The 20,417-nt window shown below is 40.0% G+C and overlaps 1 protein-coding gene across 1 annotated transcript in view; it reads right to left on the bottom strand.

Moving 5' to 3' along the window:
- LOC136830795 (E3 ubiquitin-protein ligase AMFR-like) overlaps nucleotides 1–20,106 on the bottom strand; it is a 36,467-nt gene extending 16,361 nt beyond the window's left edge. The window contains exons 1-5 of the mRNA XM_067090755.1: nucleotides 18,432–20,106; nucleotides 10,446–10,703; nucleotides 1,975–2,127; nucleotides 983–1,076; nucleotides 29–239 (exon numbers count right to left, since the gene is read on the bottom strand). Of these exons, the coding sequence (XP_066946856.1) occupies nucleotides 29–239; nucleotides 983–1,076; nucleotides 1,975–2,127; nucleotides 10,446–10,703; nucleotides 18,432–18,710 (995 nt within the window). The 5' untranslated portion in view covers nucleotides 18,711–20,106. The remainder of the gene's footprint in view (nucleotides 1–28; nucleotides 240–982; nucleotides 1,077–1,974; nucleotides 2,128–10,445; nucleotides 10,704–18,431) is intronic.
- Between the last annotated feature and the right edge of the window lie 311 nt (nucleotides 20,107–20,417).

Consider the following 20,417-nt stretch of genomic DNA (forward strand, 5'->3'; position numbering starts at 1 on the left):
AGGAAGACAGACTACAAACAATACTCACATATTCATGAGTTGCAAGACCCTGAGGTAGTTGCGGTGTGACTTGACTTTGTGCTGCAACTGGTAAAAGAGTAGCCGCAACTGCATACATATCACCAGGGAGGCCATAGTCAGGAACATGTTACCCCACACCAGCATGTGGATGTGATGGACCATATCGATCACCAACTCACTCAGTTCAAACACGAGCTCCGTCATATACACATAGCGCCCTACAAGTCGTACGTGTGGGTGAGGTAAGTGAGGAGACAAAAAAAAGTATGTACGCTCTGCTAAGACCAAACTGAAACATGTTCCTAATAAGAGCTACACAAATTTCAGATTAAAAGAAAATGCACACAACAGACACACTAATGCAGTGTAATTCACTGAAACAGTTCCTACAACATTGCAGCAGCTCATCCATAATCGTTATAATCAATATCAAAACAATGCAAAAATTCTCAAGTCTTCACAAAGAGCAATGTACCGTACTGTAATGAAACAGCTAATTTAAACTCTGCTTGACTATAGTTCTGATACAGCATCAAATATACAAGTTAAGAAGTTCAGTGCGAAAACAAAGTCACTTAGCCACATCAGAATACAAAAAATATTCATTACATATGATTTATTCATATACATTAGACTCCAGTAAGAAAAATATTTAATGCATAAAACTAGTACAGCTTGAAACGAAAATGTACAGCACCGATTCCTTGTATCAGACTTATTCAACCGTAAAAAATCAGTATTTTCTGCTACTTACTCATGAAATTAGACATAACATTCAATCTAAATTAATGATCAGTGGAAAAATAATTCAGTCTATTAATGTCTCAGTTATATAGTACTACCTTGCTAATTATTCTACTGTGTAATCATCTGCAGTTAGAATGGTTACAATGTACTGTACTGCAATGTACCCATTTACCATACAGACTTATTCACGCAATCAACTAATGCTCTGCCATACCTCTCTTTTCCCAAAGTCCTTCATGCGAAATATCCCAGAGGTAGATGCTGTAGCGTGTTATCACATATAGAGTCCTCACAATCAACAGTATGCACTGAAAAAAGCATTTGGAACAGATGTTCAAGGATGATTTAAACTAGACTTTTTATTTAACTATACAGTGAACCCCCCATATTCGAGGGGGATGCGTCCCACAGCCCCCCGCAAATAGCTAAAATCCGCGAATACTTAAAACCCCCTCTAAAAACACTTAGAACTGCCCATTTCGATAGTTTAAAAAACCCTGTAAAAATGCATATACCTGAGTATTTTAACAGTTTTATCATAAAAAGTGCATCTATTCATGAAAATTATATGAAAATACAGTAATTAGTGAATATTTCTCAGTGAAAAATACCGCGAATGGGCGAATTTTCCGCGAATAATGGCTAGATATGTTCCACAGAGAAACCCGCAAATGCATGAGTCCGCGAATACGGGGGGTTTACTGTAATTAGGTAAGAATAACATGTTAATTTCAACTGGATAATGAAAACATCCAACTACATAATCCTAACAATGCAGTTGACATCTTTACACAAGTTATCTTTTTTTATTTTGCATCCATCCACCTCATTCTTTCAGACAAATTCTATCCCCCCAAAACAAGTAGTATACAATGAATTAGTAATTAATATATTTAAGAATAACTAGCACTTTCCTAACAATTATGAACTTTACTTGCAAAAACAGTTAGGATATGTAACTAAAATCAAATCACAACTTTTAAATCTTTTACTCTAATAATTTTGTTTCTTTGACCAAAAAAGGTTCACTAAGTACATTAAGAAATATAAACAACAGCACTCAAAAACAAAATAAAATCATTTTCAACAGAAATCACTGGCCAAAATAAAGTTTGTACTCAACAAATCTTGCCTTTAACTTTAAACAGTATCAAGATATAATCAGAATTCCTAAGGTAAATTTGAATGTAACGTCAAGTTACTTACCTCGGCAACCATAAAAGCAAAGGTATTTATGCCAGAGTGACAGCCAACAACAACGCATATTAAAAGACAAAATGTTGCAATTGTTAATATGATGCCAAGCAAGCCAAGCAGCCGAACGTGAGTCCTCCGAGGAGTCGTGGCGGAAAAAGACAACTATGGGGGGAAAAACATAATGGCATTAGGTCCTTGTGCATGATAGTGAATCATAAAAATTGTTCCTTACATACTGTAGCATTCTTAGATCCAATATAGGAATGACAGGTTATTCTTAATCTATAATAATTTTTCCAGTAAATGATATACAAAATATAACAATCAATGCTGAAACAGTAAATTGTAAATAGTATCCCCTCAGCTTATAAGATACTTTGGAGTTGATCTCCGGCAAAGAGGCATAATCTGTTGAGCAACAAAGCCCTTACAGTATAGCATACATTTGAAAAATGAAGATATCCTACAACCATCACTACCCCCTTATAATTTCTTGCCTGACCTAACCTACACTTTAAATGTCCTTCAAAATTTAATTGTAATAAAATGCAGCACATCTAAAAAGTAGCCTCACAAAAACCACAGTAATAATGTAGCTGTTACTCAAAAAATTCTGATAAGAGGAAAGGCTTTTGGACAATACTGTTCTAACTCATTCATGTCAGATTAAACTACCTGAGGATAATACACACAAGCATGATTTCAAAAGCAAGTTGTACAGTATACTTTAGATACCACATTTTCAATACAGCAGAGAACCACATACTTTTAAAATGGCAACAAATTTCAAATGTCTTCCAAATAAAAATATGTCAATTTCTATAAAAAAAAGGAAAAGAATGTTTGATGTTAAGTGGCCAATACAAACTGCATTAAGAACTAATGTCCATCTAAAACAAAGGTTTATATTTTTACAACACCTTTTTTTTACCCTGTACCTAATCACACTACACTCTTGCACAATGTCTTGAAATCAAATATTTAGCTCTTTGTGGTAATTATTTGTAAGGTTTATTTTTGTTTTTCAAAAAGTAATACAAAACAAGGAGAATATTTACCTCAACCATACATGGCAGTAACTGTGTTATCATGACTGTAGTTACTTAGGAATTACTGTCAATTGGAGCCTGATTTTTACCTTATTCCTTTATTTTTCAATTTTAAACTTTACTGAAAGCCAAATATTGAAGGGCTCAGCATTTCCATGTGATTTTTCTATGTGATATTTTCAGAGAAACATTCCCCATCCATATTTATCAGTAATGAAATGCAGAATTTATAGATAATTTCCTATTTCCTTTCTACATCATATCTCCTACAGACATGGCAGTGAAGAAGGATACCAGAATCTCAACATACTCCCCCACAACTGTAAAGACACAACTGAGTCTAAGTACACGTCGCACAAGGAGCTAAAGTTGGAGTAATCAATACTGATATATAATTCATGATCATCTCTGGCATTTAGCAGCTTAACATCAATAAGAATGTCATGCGAAGGAGAGTCCTTTGAATCCTCAGTGGAGGACTTCACTCTTCATTGTAAAATGGAACTGACAATTACAACAATAATGTCCCTGTATTATTAATGATGGTTATAATGATAATGCTGCTTATATAGGACGGATTACGAAATTTAGGGACAAGCCCAAGCACTGGGACCTATTTTGGTCATCCAGCACCTATAACACAATAATGTTACTTTCAAAATAAAAAATTTCACAATAACAAATGCCAAGAACATGAAACAACTAAAAACAGTACTGAAAATCATTAAAATTAGGAGTGGAACTCTACTGAAACTGAAAAGGCTGTAAACTTGCAAAGAAAGCATCCACAGAACATAATGTCATACATGGAACTAAGAAAGAACTGAGCAAAGATAAAATGAGAGCAAAATTATACTGTAATTTACATCTGGTTTCCCTTTAAATGAAGGCATGTAATACAATCTCTCCACATTCTTCTATTATTTTCTTATCCACTTTCATTACATGCCCAAACCATTCCAGTTTAAAAGGTCCAAGCATACTTTCTGACTGTTGGACACCACATCTCTGAGCAACTTCCTCATTTGCAATACTATAAAAAAAAAAAAAGTATAAATCTAGCATTTTTGCTTAAAGCTTTAAAAATTTCTCCCGTTTTCTTTGCAAGTAAGCACGTCTATAATATTCCCAGGAGTAAAACCTTGTGTATGTGATATGTCTGAACCGAGTTTACAGAAGTTAATGAAATACTCTTTTATTTACAAGGCTTTCAGCAGACTTACTTCACCCATACTCTGATACTTTCCCTTCAGCCTCCTCAATAACAATTTCATAATCCAGTGTGTTGCATATGCAAGAAAATGTTTTACCTCTTCCATAGTTTGCCCATCCACCACACCATCCTCCTCCTCCATTTCTTTACTATTAGCCTTTCACCTGCATTCCAGTCATCACAAATCGCTTATTCCATTTACATTTTGCAATTCTAAGCACCTCCTGTGACACTTATCATTACATTCTAAACACAGATCTGCATTAAACCCAAGACCTCTCCCTCAGTGTACACATGAAAACATTCCTAAGTGGAGTTTTCCTGCCGCTTACCTTCTGGTCACTGTAAGCTGATTTTCACTTACAATACTATACTGATTTTAAATTCTCTCTCCTCCACTTCAATATTAATATCATTTGAACATGTTTAAGACCTCTTTTTATTCTGCTGCTCATACTGTTTCATAAGCATACAGAGCTGCCAGGAGCCCCCTTTCTGCAGTGAACTGCAGCTCCCTCCAATGTTAAGATAAACAACACAGGACTCAGAGCTGATCCTTAAAGGATACCTACATTTATCTCATTCCTTCTGCTAACTCTACCACTGTCTTCACTCTTTTTTAAGATTTATGTTATGATATAGTGACCATAAATGGGAAAAAATAAATAACAGAAAAAACAAAAACTCCACATATACTTTGTTTACAGATATCAACTTGAGAAAATTACAGTTTAAAACAAAATCTTTTCTCAAACAATTGTATTTTTCATAATTGTTTATTCAATAGTATTTATTGCTGGACAAGAATTAAACTACTGACAAAACAGGAAACCTTCTGAAGCAGATACACTTCAATTAAATACCTTGTGATAAATTAAGAGAGCAATCCAGTTGGTGAATTTTGCTGGACCAGAACATAAACACTTTTCCGTTTTGTTTCCCGGCGCCACAGCAATATTAATGGCATCTTGGAACTTCAATACCTTTCTATGGCTCTACCGAGTCTCTTATTTCAAATTTATCGTTAAAACCATTGAAAGTTATTCTAGGACAAAGTACTGAGCACAATTAGAATAATAATACAATAAAACAATAACACCACGAGGCTAGTATAATCAAGTATATAATCAAAGGGTTTCACATGCAAGATTGCAGAGGGTCTTGGTACAGAAGCAGTGACACTTCATTCTGTCATTATTTTAATGAGCCCACTAAGTCACACTGTTCGACTCTCATAAGGCTCTCCAAAAGGATTTGTTCTTGAATGAGAGGTGATCAATAGGGCAAGGGAAAGTGAAAGGAGTTGGGTAGTTAGGTGGGATGGAACAGACTAAAGAGAATGAATGAAGAGTAAGGGGCAGAAAGCAAATACAACTGGGTTAAAGGGATGCTGCTAAGGATGTTAAATACCATCTAAAATGTACTAAGCAAGGAGCACTGTAAGTGGTAACCCCTTACAGATGGAAGCCATGATAAAGCTTGAGATTTGACAATATTAGTTATAGTCACCAACTGGCCAAGTAAACTACATGCAGCAAACACGATGAAAAAATTGTCACATACAGCAGCACAAATACCCCAGTCAATCAACCAATGACAATAAACTTTGTTGCCACTCTCTGTCTTTGTAGCCAAAAGGTAATAGGGAAGGGGTTGGCTACTGCAGTTACAAAGATTTACAATCTTTGGAAGTTAAGGGATAAAAAACTGAGAGATTAAGGAGTACACATTTCCAAGGACATGAGACAATGTAGGTCTTGCAGCATGTACAGTAGATGTAGTGCAAACAAAGGAAAAGAAGATATGGCACCTGAAATGACATGCACGATTTTTGAGAAAATAAATTTACTTGGTATTACCCAGCATTACTACTCATCATGTGCATGCACCTAATACCCTCTGCAAGACTGAATGGTCATAATGTCCATCTTCTAAACCAACACCAATCATACCAAGTCTTTAGCATACATGCCTTGGCATGATATAAAAACACCAGCAGTTGCCTTGGACGATCATGTTCCCCTAAAAGCATAACATCATCTTCGAGCAGCATGGAATCAGAACATTGTATGGGAGCACTACAGTTTGTTTAGGAACAATATGGAACCCTCTCCAGCTTGCCTATGCATCAACAAATGCTTTTTCTTTTGAGAGAAGGTATTCAACCTTTGAATAAATAGTCTTTCCACAAGGTACTGGAATAGCACCCTACCAAAGGACGCTTACAGATTACACACCCTGCCCAAGGATGACCTAAGGTGGCTGCATTACTTAGGCAGTTTTCTAATGTTCTCAAGATGAAGCTTTGCAACTGGATAGTACAGTCCATCTTCAAGTTCATAAGCAACAAGAAAAGTCCAATCATTTATAAATATCTATCATTCGGATAATCTGGAAAATGAGGACTATTGGTAAAGTATTTTTATGAAATAAAAACCTTTTTCTTACTTGAATCTATTACCTTTTTGACTTGTTTTATTAGTGTCTTCATTTCCTTTAATGCAAATAAGAGTATAGATCCAATGTATTTCAATATGGATCCAATGTATTTCAATATATCCCATTCAACAAGATTATTAGGATAATACCTTTGTATGGCTTCAATAACATTTCCAAAATCCATGAAATCACAAATGGCTGCAACAGAATGTTTCTGAAAATCAGTTGCTGATCACAAGGGAGATTTTCTATGAAAACACAAGCCCTTATATTATATACGGCACAAGATCCTGCTGCACAATTATCAAGAGTTAGTATCTTGCATGTTCTTCTGTGTATTGTTTAAGATGTCTAGGTGTACAGTAGTGTAAATAACACTGCCACATCAATTTTTCTCTTTGATGAGTTGAGACATGTAATGCATCTTCTCCACTACCGACAGTCTAGTGCACTTTCAGCTTGAATTCTTATCTGATCTTAGTCTTCTTATTAAGTCTCCATTTTGAACTTTGTCCAAGAATTTTCTGAGAATTTCATATAGTCTTTGTCCTGCTAATCCCACAAATTTCTCTGACTATTCCTGTTGTATTTCCATAACATACCAAACCCATCTCTTTCATATCGTAAGACTACTTTCCAGGCACTTGATACTACATTTCTCAACATTTTGTAGTCACAAACTCCTCCAATTTATTTATAAAAGCCCACCTCTTTAATGTGACAAGTGTTTAAAGTTTGGAATTTTCTGTGAAAAAGTCTTGTAAATGCATCCATTTTTTGTTCTTTGATATCTTATTAACCAAAAGGAATATGCCTGTGACCCCAAAAATTCCCTTCAACTCTCTCACCTTCAAAGTCTTCATGTGTAAACTCTGGTAAATAATCTAGATCAGATCTTCCTAATCACCTCTAATTTTGCATAACACAACCGACTCAGCAAAGGTTATTGCCTCTATGAAATAATAAATCGGAATGCTTCCTTTTACCTTTAAATATAAAAGCATCAGTTCAGAAGCTTTGGGGGATTATGTGGTCAATACAAACAAAGGCTACCAGTCTCTTACTGGAGTTTCAACCTTCTTATATGGCTAGGAACCAGAAATATCAACATAAAACAAGGGGCTATTTTGTGCAACTCTCTCAAGTGGCACCTCACACAGCAAACCCCATTCACAACAGTTCCAGCAAATCATGGGAAGAAAAGACTTCACTGTCAATCAAAATCAATTTATTATTGTTTAAAAAAAGGCTACTTAATCAATCAAATGCATAAGTTTCATGGAGAAAGAGTATACCTTGCCAGGATGAACTTCACTTCTTTTCATAGGAGTTCGTTCAGTTGTTGGGTGAGAAGTTAATGTCCTCACACTGACCAGATCAGGGTTTTGTTTCAAAAGGTCAGTATCTGCAATCCTCACAACTACAGCAGTCCTCTTTGGTCACCCAATTAACTCCTTTGGTATGTAGACCATGGAGTCAGTTTGAAGAGCTACCTGCTGAGGGGACTCCATTGCTTCAAGAGATCTGAGGGACTTTTATTTTCACATCCACATTCGCCAAATTTCCAAGAAGAACCTTTGCTTTGTTGCAATTCCAAGTCCTTTGCTTTGGTTTGTCTCTTTAGCCTTACCAGGAAATTCACTAAGTGCTCAGTTCTTCCAAGCAGGAGCTGCTCATTCTTCTATGGGTCCTTCTGAACCTTTGGCAGTCTTTTGGTTTGCAGGTCATAAGGGAAAAGGGGAAGTCAGACCTGTCACCCAAAAATCAGAAATATACCTGATCAAGACAGTGGATATGAACAGAATTGACCTATCCCTTGGAGGACAAAGTAAGTAATTTTCTCTGAACCATGGAATAGTTCCTGTGGCAACCTCACCCCACTGACAAGGCCTGTCAAACGTTGATCAGTTATCTAGTGTCCCTACAGAAGTTGCTCCTCACCACCTACTTTCACTTTTGGTCCCTTCAACTTTGGGTGGTCTCCTGTTGGAAGATCACTTTACTATTGTACATCATCAAGATTCTGTCAACGGACACTTACCTCCACAAGCTCCATTTGAGCGATTGCCAGAACCTTCTCAAAGTTAAAGGAGTACCATTGGAGTGGTCTCTCTACCAAGACATTTGCATGGTCCTGTGGGAGTTATGGGGAACTCTCTCACTGGATGCGTTTGCCACACTGTCGATCACCACACTTCCTCTGTTCTGCTCTCCCAGCTGGATCCAGCTGCATGAGCAGTCGATGCCACGCTAACAGTGGATGGCTTGGACATGTACACCTTGCCACAACTGCTGCTGAAGTTTAAATATTGGGCTCCCAGATGACCTTTGGTGCTACCCTTTGGATCTCCTGGATTTTGTCATAGACTTCCCAAGAACTTGAATGTTCTCCTGAGGCAATCTTACTCACACAGGATTATTAACATCATCAGTCCCAACATCTTTAAAAGCATTGCAGAAGAGATTTTCAAAGGTTGCCTTATTAGCTATTGCCATCCTGTTGGTCTTCCACCAAGTCCCTTTCTCAGGCTAATTAGGCAGGTTTGTGGCTTGGTGTAATGAGCAAGATTCTCATCCTCTCAAGCCCTCTGTCCAGTCCCAGCAGACTCCTTCCTTCAATTAAGGATGGATAAACTCTTTTGGCAGTTACGATATCCTCAGTATTTTTATCATTATATTGATTTAGAAAACAACAGGAGTCTTTTTGATCTTCTGACATCTCCCCGAGTCTATTCCTTGAGTTCCTGTAAAGCCCCCAAATTGAGAATTGTTCTTGGCCTTGCATAGCATCACCAACTGGCCCTGCGATACTTTTCAGGAGTCTCTCTGTTTGTACCATTCAAACCTCCTCTAAGCATGTCAGTAAGATTCAAGTTCTATCCAGCACTGTCTTCCACTCCAGTCATTGGTCCTTGGCTAATTTTTCCTCTGTACCAAACTCTGTACCAAATACTCGGACTACCAGCTAGGAAATTTACTTTTTGGCCCCTTAGCTATCCTGCCCTTCCATCATCTTCCACAGAGGACACACACCTGTGACCTGTGTAGTGTCTTTATGCCTACCTGTAATGCAGTGTCATTCTGTCCTTGCTCGTCTTTCCCCACTTACAAGTCGCCAGTTTTGTTCTGACTCGAACTCCATCTCCTACTGGCTTTTGTTGTTTATCATCTGGACTTATTTGCCAGTTTCTACAGAAATTGCATCCCTCAGGATCAGAGCCCATGATGTTTGGACCCTGTCTCCCTCTCTACTATTTAAGTATATCTTGGTGGTCCATGCCATCCTTAAGAGCAAGCAGTTGACTATAAGCTTTATCTTCATGATGTCACCAGAACTCTGGATGTTAGGATGCAGACCTATTTCTTACGGAAGCAAAAACCGACAGGAATTTATAAATTTACTGGGGTAGCTGGGGATAATAAACACTCCTCAGTTGATAGTTAAAAGTTTTGAGTCAGTGAGAGCATCTGCACCACTGTTTGTGGGAGCTAAACTCTTTAACATTTCCAAATAATCATTCAAAAACACATAATATAAAGTGAAGCACTACTAAGATACAAGAGATCTGCAATTTTCTCTCTCTTTCCATGCATAAACACAAACACATACAATGCAAGTATCCACACCAATTAGTACCTTCATTACCTTTGAAATGTCAATTTTTGTAATGTCCTCATTTCCAGTTTGTATTGGCATATAGGGAAGATGTAAAACTATGGTTTGTATTTAGATTAATGTATAATGATATAAAATAAAGAATCGCATACTGTATACTTACATATTCAAAACGATCTTTACAAAGCTGTGCCAAAAGGTGGAGAAATCCCAAGACACTGAACCATGAGCACCAAAGTATGACCTCTTCCATTGCTTGAACATTCATAACACCAAATACGAAGATGAACTTATAAAAAACAAAGTTCCAAAATTTATCTTTGATATGCTGCTGCTCCGATACTCTCAGTTCTCCAAAGACCAGGCGCTGGATGAGGGTTCCAAGAAGAATGAGAACACAGTATGCCATGTTGATTAGGGTCTGAAACGAAGATTAACAAATATTGTAATGAATGACTACCCAATTACGAGTTAAAATTATAACATAACTTTGAAGCACAACAAAACAAGTGTTGTACTACATACTTAACCAAAAATTTATACAAGGATGAATGGCAACAGCCAAAAGCTATAACATCTGTTTCCAGATAATACAAGTTAATTTACCAAGGAATTTTTCGGCTGTCATTACATAAGTTGACGGAAAATGTAACCACGTAAACCAGCTGTATTTGTGTTCCCACGATTAGCAGACTCACCTATTCACAGATTTCTCTATGGAGCATATATACATTTCATGACTAAATGCACTTTTTGTGATAAAACTATTGCAATGCTCAGGTACAAGCATTTTTAAGATTTTTTTTTTGTGTGTTTGAACTATCAAAATAGGCAGTTCAAAGTGTTTTTAGAGGGGTTCTATGTATTTGCGGATTTTAGCTATTCATGGGGGGGTGTGGTACACATCCCCCGCGAATACAGGGGATTTACTGTACTTCTAATACAGTACCTGAAAAAGTAGGTTAAAGAACAAATTCTTTAACACTCTCTACATTGTTTCTAAATAAAACTGTCCTATGGTCATATGATTTTTTTCTTTTCACCACATATTTGTTTTAATATGTAGACTGATACCAAAGCAACCTTAGATGATCACTAAAATTTATCAATAAATTACTAATATCTTTCAACTACCGTAAGAGAACACAATTTTAGGATTTTTAAAAGAAAATGATATTTAATGATAAAATAAAGTTTGTTCATACTACCTGGCAGATATATATATAGCTGTATTCAAGTCCGACAGAATTCCAAACGGCACACGCAGGGGCCAGGTGGTTAATACCCATTCCCCTCGCTGGGAGGCGGGTATCAGAACCATTCCCATTTACTATTCAGATTTTTAGTGCCACTGTCTCCTGAGGGGAGTGAGGGTGGGCACTGAGTGATTATATATATCTCAGGCAAGTATGAACAAACTCATTTTATCATTAAAATATCATTTTGTTCATGCAACTACCTGTCAGATATATATATGAATCCCACCATTGGAGGTGGGAAGAGACAGACAGGGATTTAGGAAACAAAAACATGTATATGCCATTGACGCCTTGGTTCCTTACTTGTTAGCATAGTTGACTTCCGTGATTACAGTCACCGGGCCTGCTTCTGCTTACTACAGTCTCCAACAAGGTAGTGACCCATATAGCTGGTGAGTTCTAGATGATCTGTCCACGGGGCATGACCACAATGGACTAGATTATAAGACCAACTTACAGCTTTCGACACATGCCCCCTCTCCCTGGTCCTGGGAGTCCCACAGAGTGTCCAGGGCTCATGTTAGCATAGCTGACTTCGTGATTACTGTCACCAAGCCTGCTTCTGCTTTACCAGAGTCTCCAGCAAGGTAGTAACCTTACATAGCTGGTGAGTTCTAGATGATCTGTCCACGGGGCGTGACCACAATGGGACTAGATCATAAGGCCATACTGTGAGGGCAAAAGGAGCACCACCAACCACCTGACCCAGAGCGGGCCAACAGGTCCCGCCAAGGGACACCAGATCGGGAAGCCTCCACCTCTTGCAGCTTTCATGCCCTCCCTGGTCCTGGGGAGTCCGACAGAGGTCCAGGCCCAGAAGCGCATGGGACGGATCTGACGTAAAAACAAAATCAAGATTAAAAATATACTTCCTAACCTCTAAAGCGATAGGATGAGTATCGCTTCCCTGCCCGCAACACCGTGTCTGGGCAGAAGCGCACAACAGGTCCTGCCGGCGGGACGCCAGATCGGTGGGAAGCCCCAACCCTCCTGTGGCTTTCACTTGCCCTCCCTGGTCCTGGGAGTCCCACAGAGTGTCCAGGCCTAGAAGCGTTGGCCGATCTGGTGCGGAAACGGATGGTCCTAGGTCAGCAGCTCCTCGATGTCGCCTTCACGCCCCGCAAGTACGTGAAGTTTAACACCTAAGAGTGGGCACAGAAGGTGGTACCCAGAAGATCGCAGGGACATGTTCTTCTGAAAGCCACCGAGGCTACGGCTCTAACTCTCGGAGCCTTTTAACTTCAAAAAAAGACTCGTCATTGTCCTGAACGCCGAAAGTGCGCTTCAAAATGGTGTTCTAAAAAGCACGCCAGCGCATTCTTAGAAAGAGGTAAATCCGCCTCTTGACAGAGCACCACAGACTGTCCAAGGACCTCGACTTTCCCAAGTCTTCTGCAAATAAATTTTGAGAGCCCTGACAGGACACATGACTTTTCTGGTTCATGTCTGAGAATTTCCGTCATACCCCTTAACTCAAGGTCCTGTCCCTAAGGGGTAGACGGGTTCGCTTTAGCAAGAACATACGGCTTAGAGAACATACTGCAATATGTACTCTAAAACTACATGGATTATTATGCTTGAAGTTCACTAACTCCCTCGTAGGGGCAGAGCAGTTAGGAAAAACCTTCCTTGTCACATTCTGAGACGCCAAGAAAGAGGCTCAAGGTATTTGACATAAAAAATTTAGGATGACATCCAGGTTCTCCAGGGAGGCGCCCTGGAATGAGGTACCTTGACAGTCTCAAAGGATCTCAAGAGACATGGAAGATCCCTTGTCGGCTGATAGTCTGAAATGCAGTTAGACTCAGAGCGTGTTTTGAGGTACTTTAAATGGGGCTGCCTGAGCAGATCTACCAAGGAGGCCCCAGCAACCCCACAGCTCCTGACATACCGCGGATGGGTCCACCGGTCGGTAGAAGCGCCGCTGTCGCATCGAGAAGGTCCGCATGATATTCTTCCACTGCAACGAACTCCTCCAAGGATCGTGATCCCCGCGCAGTGGGCCCAAAGCAGGGATCTCTTCGCCAGGGCTTAACAGGGACCGGGAACCAGCTTCTCCTCGTTTTTTGAGAATGCCAGGCTGGGGAGTTGTCGAATTACTTGTACCACTGCCTGACACTTGGCTCTCGAAGGATTGAAGGGCCAGCAGGATCGCTTGCAATTCTCTTGAGATGATGTGCCAGGACACCTGTTACCTCTCCAGTGCCTGACACTTTCTCCCCTCCTAGTATTGCTCCCCATCCCTCCCTGGGAGCGTAGAGAAAACAACACCAGGTCAGTTCTGAAGGCATAGAGAAACCCTTCCGCCTAACTCGAGGGTCGAAGCCACTACCTCAGGTGACCTGAAAACGGGAGAGATCTTCAGGGTCCTCTAGATTCTTCCTGTGTCTATTCAGTTTTCCGCCAGGAAAACTGGAGCGTGCCGAGATGAAGTCTCCCCAGGGAAACAAACTTCTCCAGAGAGGAAATGGGGTCCCCAGCAAACTAGTCCATTCCTCACCAGCATATTTCCTTCCTTAGGAAGGATGAGACTTTTCTAAGCATTGTTACTGACGCTCTTGATGGAAAGCTTGAAAGAACTCGAATCCATCTGAATCCCAGATAGACGATGGACTGCATCGATCAGATGGGACTTTTCTTCGCTCAATAGAATTCCTAGGGACTTTGTCAACTCTAAATTGCATTCAGGTCCTCCAGACACCTTTGACTGTGAAGAGGCTCGGATGAGCCAATCGGCCAGGTAAAGCGAGATACTAACACCCGCTAAGTGAAGCCATCTCGCCATTATTTCTCATGATAAACGTGAAGATCATGGGAGCTGTGCTTGTCTCAAGCAAAGAGCTACATTGAAACACTGGCCCCCTAGTACAAACCTCCCAAATACTTCCGACTGGGGATGTAAGGGGGAACGGAAAGTAAGCCGCCCTGTAAGTCCAGAGCGACCATCTAATCTCCTGGTCTTAATGCTCCTAAAACAGACTGGGACGCCCCATCGTGAACTTCTCCTTCCCCACCATGAAGCCGTCTTTCAGGCTACTTGACATCATGACTGACTCAATCCACCCCACTGCTTCGAACAGAAACAGTCGTTGTAGAATCCTGCAGGTCCAGCCCAGGACTGTTCCACAGCTCTGGCTCGAGCATTTGCTCTAATAGCTCGAAAAAGGATCTGTTGCTTCTCTTGAAGGAATGAGACTTACAGATCCCTGGGCTTACTGCACACAGAAGTTGTGAGTCGAGAAATGATCTTGGTATCCTCTCGATAACTTCATCAAGGGACATGCCTGTTCTCTTACTCCAGGCTCGCAAACGTAAAAGAAGCCGGCTCCTACAGGTGTCTGAGGCGCCAAATCACTGCCCTGCCCTGTTTAGCGGCTCTCTGAAAAGACCCCACCTCGGGAGAAGATCTAGAGGAAGAAGCTCCTCCACTAAAAGGGCTTTACTTCCTGGAGGTCTGACCCGACAATCCACATCACAAAGGGACTGCCGGGTGCCTTGGACGAGTGTGGGCCAAGAGTCTTGAGTGGCCTCTTCAAGCTGGGAGGAGAGATCCTGAACAAGGACTTTGGGGAAGAGATGGCTCGAAAACGGGAGAACAGCAAAGCCCTCTGCGACGGAGAAACTGACTTTGTAAAAAGTATGACGCCAAAGGCATCTGGCGTTCCAGGCGGTCACCCATCCAAGTACTGACCAGACCTAACGCTGTTTAACTTCGCTGATCGCACAGAAGCGGTAAGCTTTAACGCGGGTATGGCTCTTTGGCTGGTAGGGCCATAGGTTGTAAAGTTACAGGTACAAGGCCCCCTTCAAGGGCCCGCATAAAAGAGTGGGAAGCCAGTTCTCTGAGCCATCCCTGACTGCCTTGTCCATGCAGTTCAACACGCTGGACAGCTCCCAGGCAGATCGAAGTCGGGACTTAATCCTGACGCTTAGAGCCCAAACACCAGTCCAGGAAATGAAGACCTCCATGGTTCTAAACAGTCCTTCGTAAATGGTGATCCGTTTCCACATAGTTCAGGACACTTTGGCAGTTTATTGTGAGGGACTTAAAGGCCGACCAAGCTAGCGAGTGTCTCCCCTGGGACAACGTAGGAACTTACCGACGCCCTCCTGGTCTCAACACACACCTGCTCACGTCAGCTTGGACGGAAAGAATTCCACAAAAGCGTATGCCAATCCACAATCCAAAGACAAAAACCAAAAGTCAAATAGAATACTTAAGTGGAAAATAACGAGTTTACGAAATCCAAAGACGGAGGTACTGAAAACAGTTGTTGACAGTACCGGCGACAGAGAAAATCTGAATAGTAAATGGAATGGTTCTGATACCCGCCTCCCAGCGGCGGGAATGGGTATTAACCACCTGGCCCACTGCGTGTGCCGCGAGTTTTGGAATTCTGTCGGACTTGGAGAATACAGCTATATATATATCTGACAGGTAAGTTGCATGAACAAAAGAAATTGTATATTCATTATTACAGTTGAGATTTTAGTTATGTGCACACTTCATAAATCAACTGTCTTATACCCACATCGAACTCTCTGGCGAGTATTATACTTTTCAAATGTAGTAATTTTTTCATATATAACAGTCATAGTGTCTTTTCTAAGCATATTATGTTATTAAAAGGTTTATATTGTTTTAATGTAGGTCATCAAAAAGATGATTGCAATTTATAGCTAGGGCAGTGCACGATCGCATAATTTACACATCCTCTTCGTAATTTAAATTATCTGGTGGTTTCTCTTTGTCATCGTGACGGCATAGCAGCCATGCACTTGTCACCAGTACAAGTTTGTTGGCTAAAGATGAAGTTGTCACCTTTCCTACAAGTTAAACTGAGTTAAGAGCATTAACTGTATATAATACCATTAATCAGTAGTAACAGCATCTAACTGGACAATTTGCTGCTGGTTTCCAACAATTATTTATAAATTATCAAAATGGAGATAGAACTGTTCCTTTGTAGCAGCTGCAATTATTCATAAAAGATGAATCAATTAAGACAAAATAGTCAGACACAGACTAAGCCCCAAATTAGCTTGCAACAACTGACAAATCACAAGACAAGAGTAACGAATTCACTAGCCAAAAATTACAACTAGCTCCACTTACTATACTGTAGTTGTTTACCAAGGAATTGCCTATGCCTTGTTTGGTGATTAAGACAAAACTAAACTATAATAGTTAACTTTACAAATTTGCCTAGCTGAGCAATAAGAGGCAATAGCCAAACCAAAAAATATAACTTCAAAATTAACAACAACGAAATCCATGGTGGACAATTTTTTCGTTTCACCCTTCAACAAACACGCTAAAATAGAAGATGAGAAAGTGCTTTCCTGCGATCTATTTTGATATCTTAAGTACAGCAACTAGCAAGTGACCATGGTAACTTTTGGAAGTGTAGCCTAGCATAATAGGAAAACATCATTTTCATTTTGGGGTGGGTGGAGAGCACAAACTGGTGAAAAACAAATATACTCTAACTGACCTAACAATGTCAAGTCTTACCTGACAAGTAGGTCTATAATCCCATCCCTTCCCTAAACTAACCTAACATTAAAGGTGTAGCTCGTAACTGAGATTCTACGTCAATTTAGTCATTGGAGGGGGGTGGCAGGGGAGGAATTTTCATGAGCTGATCATATGATGAAAATCAGTATCAAATTCATATTAAAACTATCTGTAGGACTGTATTTCATCAGTTTTAAAAATCCCAGTGTTACTGTACACTGTGGAAATAACTCACAGCAGTTTCATGACACCAAATTGTTTTTTATTTCTGGGCACAACTTGGCTGGCTTATTCACACACAAGATAAGTAAATTACTCTAGTGTAAAACTGTCAATAAAACTCTGGAGATGCATCACAATACCATCACACACAAAGGGATGAACAATGCTAAATTATGTAGCCTAGTTAATTCAAAATTAATATTCTAAAATATATGTAACTTTACATGTGCATTTAGGCAACACAGCATGTCATATACCTGTCAGCAGATCTATACACCAGTCAGTACACATGAGAGGAAGAGCAATAATTTAAAATGGAGTATTAATGAGCAATAATTTAAAACCGAGTATTAATACAAAATATGGATAATTTTACAAAATCTGACCAATGTCTCAGTTAACCTGTTAGCCTACGCCTACACACTTCCAAAGGTTTCTGTGCGGATATGTGTATATATGTATCACATATGTACAAAAACCCAGTCTTTTAACATCATAGCCTGCACAAAATAGGGGGTGTCATTTTACTTTATTGGTTGATATTGGAGTTTTTACAGTGATCTTAAGTCTCCTTAACAAGATTAGTAAGAAACTCATGCTCAATTCTATCGCAAATTCACTTAACCTATTACCGAGATATTTACTGTCTTTTGTTTATGCTTTATCATTCATTCCAGTGGAGTTGGTTCTGAACATGGCAGTCATGGGAGTGGTGCTGGTATTAAAGTAAAACTTGACAGCGAAAGATATAAACATCAGAAATGTTCAAAGCTCACATTAAAACATAGGCAAGCAATATTTTCAATTCCCAATCATGATTACGGTTCAAGGTAGAATTTTACCTAGGGTAGCCTAGGGTACAGTACACCACCCACCACTTGGAGTACCTAACCTACAAAAAGGATTCGTGGAGTAAATGACATTGACCCAAAAACCACACAAAGGCAGCCCTAAAGGTCGATTGGTAGCTTGTCATTAAATACAACCCTTGAACATTACAGTATAAACTTGCCTAAGGTTAGGCTAGGTCCTACACACCAGGCCCTTAAAAAGGAAGCCTAAAGCCTAAAGACCGACTTGTAGCTTGGCATTAAACGAAACCCCCGAATCTGACAGGACAAACTGACCCGAAGCCAGGCTCCTTACTCACCCATATGCAGAGCTGTTCGTGGAACATGAAACTGATGACTTCGGGAATGAGGTAAGGGGTCATCTCCCGTTCCTGCGCCCTGTTATCCTCCACGTGGTAGAGGGACACTTCATCTTGCACGTCCGAGCGGTTGTGTTTCTCGAGCAGCTTCTCCTTCCAGTTGGGGTTCTGGGCGACCTGGACGCCTGCATAATACACGGAGAAGGACAACAACAAAAAACTGAATCCCGTGTACCAGGTGAGATTTGGCAGGGGGAGTCTGTCGAGCACCACTGGCATGTTCGTTCGGCTTTTCGTTATTACCTCCTCGTTATGATCTCCTCTTTTTGTTCTTAGACATCGAATCTCCTCTTTTTCTGTTCTTAGACATTGACGCGGGCGACTACATAGCAATGGCAAGGCACGGACGCGAGCGATTTCTCCATGACCTGCGTAAGTGCTCCTCCCAGTGGTACTGTCACGCAAAAACAATGTATGGCTTCGTGCCACGCACCGCCGTGAGGAAACAACCGCATTGAGTAGTAGGTCTCTTCGAGTGAAATGCTTTTAGATTCCTCTAAATTTAGAGCGATTGCTATTTATCTATCAATGATAGCATTACAATGAACACGGATTTGTTAAATGTTAGATATATGTTACTCGAAGTAACTTAACTTCACTGAAACTGACACATTCACGAAACAATACTAATTTAGGTGGCCTCTAATCCAGACAGTGGAATGAAGATTCACCCAAACATTTTTTTATATTGTTATTATATTCTTTGCCACTATTTTAAACAATATTTCCAGGGTGTTTATTAGGTACACATGGCCGTTTATATCACACAGTTCACAGCTTAAAGCGCGTAAACAGGCAAAGTATATTGTTCAACTGTCACGTTCACATAAACATTTAAAAACCGATGCTTCCTTATTTATCGATGACCTCATGGCATCCTACGAATGCTTCCCGCTTTCATATTAAGGCAACACGGATTCAAGTGATAAGGTAAACACCTTTGCAACGGGGCACGCACATATCACGTGAATGTTTTCCTTGTCAATTCGATTCAAACCTAAACTGAAGCCACACCAGGTAAGGGTGTGCTTCGAATCGCTGGAAATTTTAACAGGTGTGTTGTAATTACAACTGTTGCGCAAGTTAGGTTCTCAAGTTGACAAACGACGCCTCAAAGACGTAATGTTCTAAAAAGTTTGAACGTCAATGGCTGTCATAATTATTGGGCGGCTGCTGAGCAAGTTATCAGATAAATGTTATAATTTTTTTTAGATAGCATGAGCTGGTGTTACTATAAATGATGTGCATGAATTCTTTATCATGAAATAAATCAGATTACAACGTGATAATACACATGAAGGAAACTCCCCAATTTTCGTTGGACTGCTTGTACCTATGTTGACAACAGTCTCTTTATATTCTTAGGATAAGAAATGTCATCAAGTTATTGCATAGAGATAAGACATCTTCAGAACAGAAAATTACTAAAAATTCATTTACTTTGCAGCATATGTTGATCTGTATTTATACGACCACGGATATGATGTAAAATCACATCTGCTAGCAAAATGCAGTGAGCGAACGATTTCTTTCGACTTCTTGTGATTCCCTGCCACCAAAAAGACTCTAAAAGCGAGTGAGATGTCTTGTCACACTGTCAGAATCGTTTCCCACTGTAAAGCACGGTCTATAGGCTACGCGACAAGTCGCACGGAGATCGAGGTTCCAATTTTACCCACCTCTTCTGCGCATTACGTTTTCTTTGCCATACGATGATCGACCGTTGGCTGTTTCCTGTCTACACCTAGAATGCCTAGGAAACCAGACCCACCCACATCCCCGCCCCCTTCTCTCTCTCTCTCTCTCTCTCTCTCTCTCTCTCTCTCTCTCTCTCTCTCTCTCTCTCTCTCTCTCTGTGTGTGTGTGTGTGTGTGTGAGGACAAGACCACTACTATAAAAAAAAACTGTTTAGAAACGATACCACCT

The sequence above is a fragment of the Macrobrachium rosenbergii genome, chromosome 1, assembly GCF_040412425.1.
Source record: "Macrobrachium rosenbergii isolate ZJJX-2024 chromosome 1, ASM4041242v1, whole genome shotgun sequence".
Lineage (NCBI taxonomy): Eukaryota > Metazoa > Arthropoda > Malacostraca > Decapoda > Palaemonidae > Macrobrachium > Macrobrachium rosenbergii.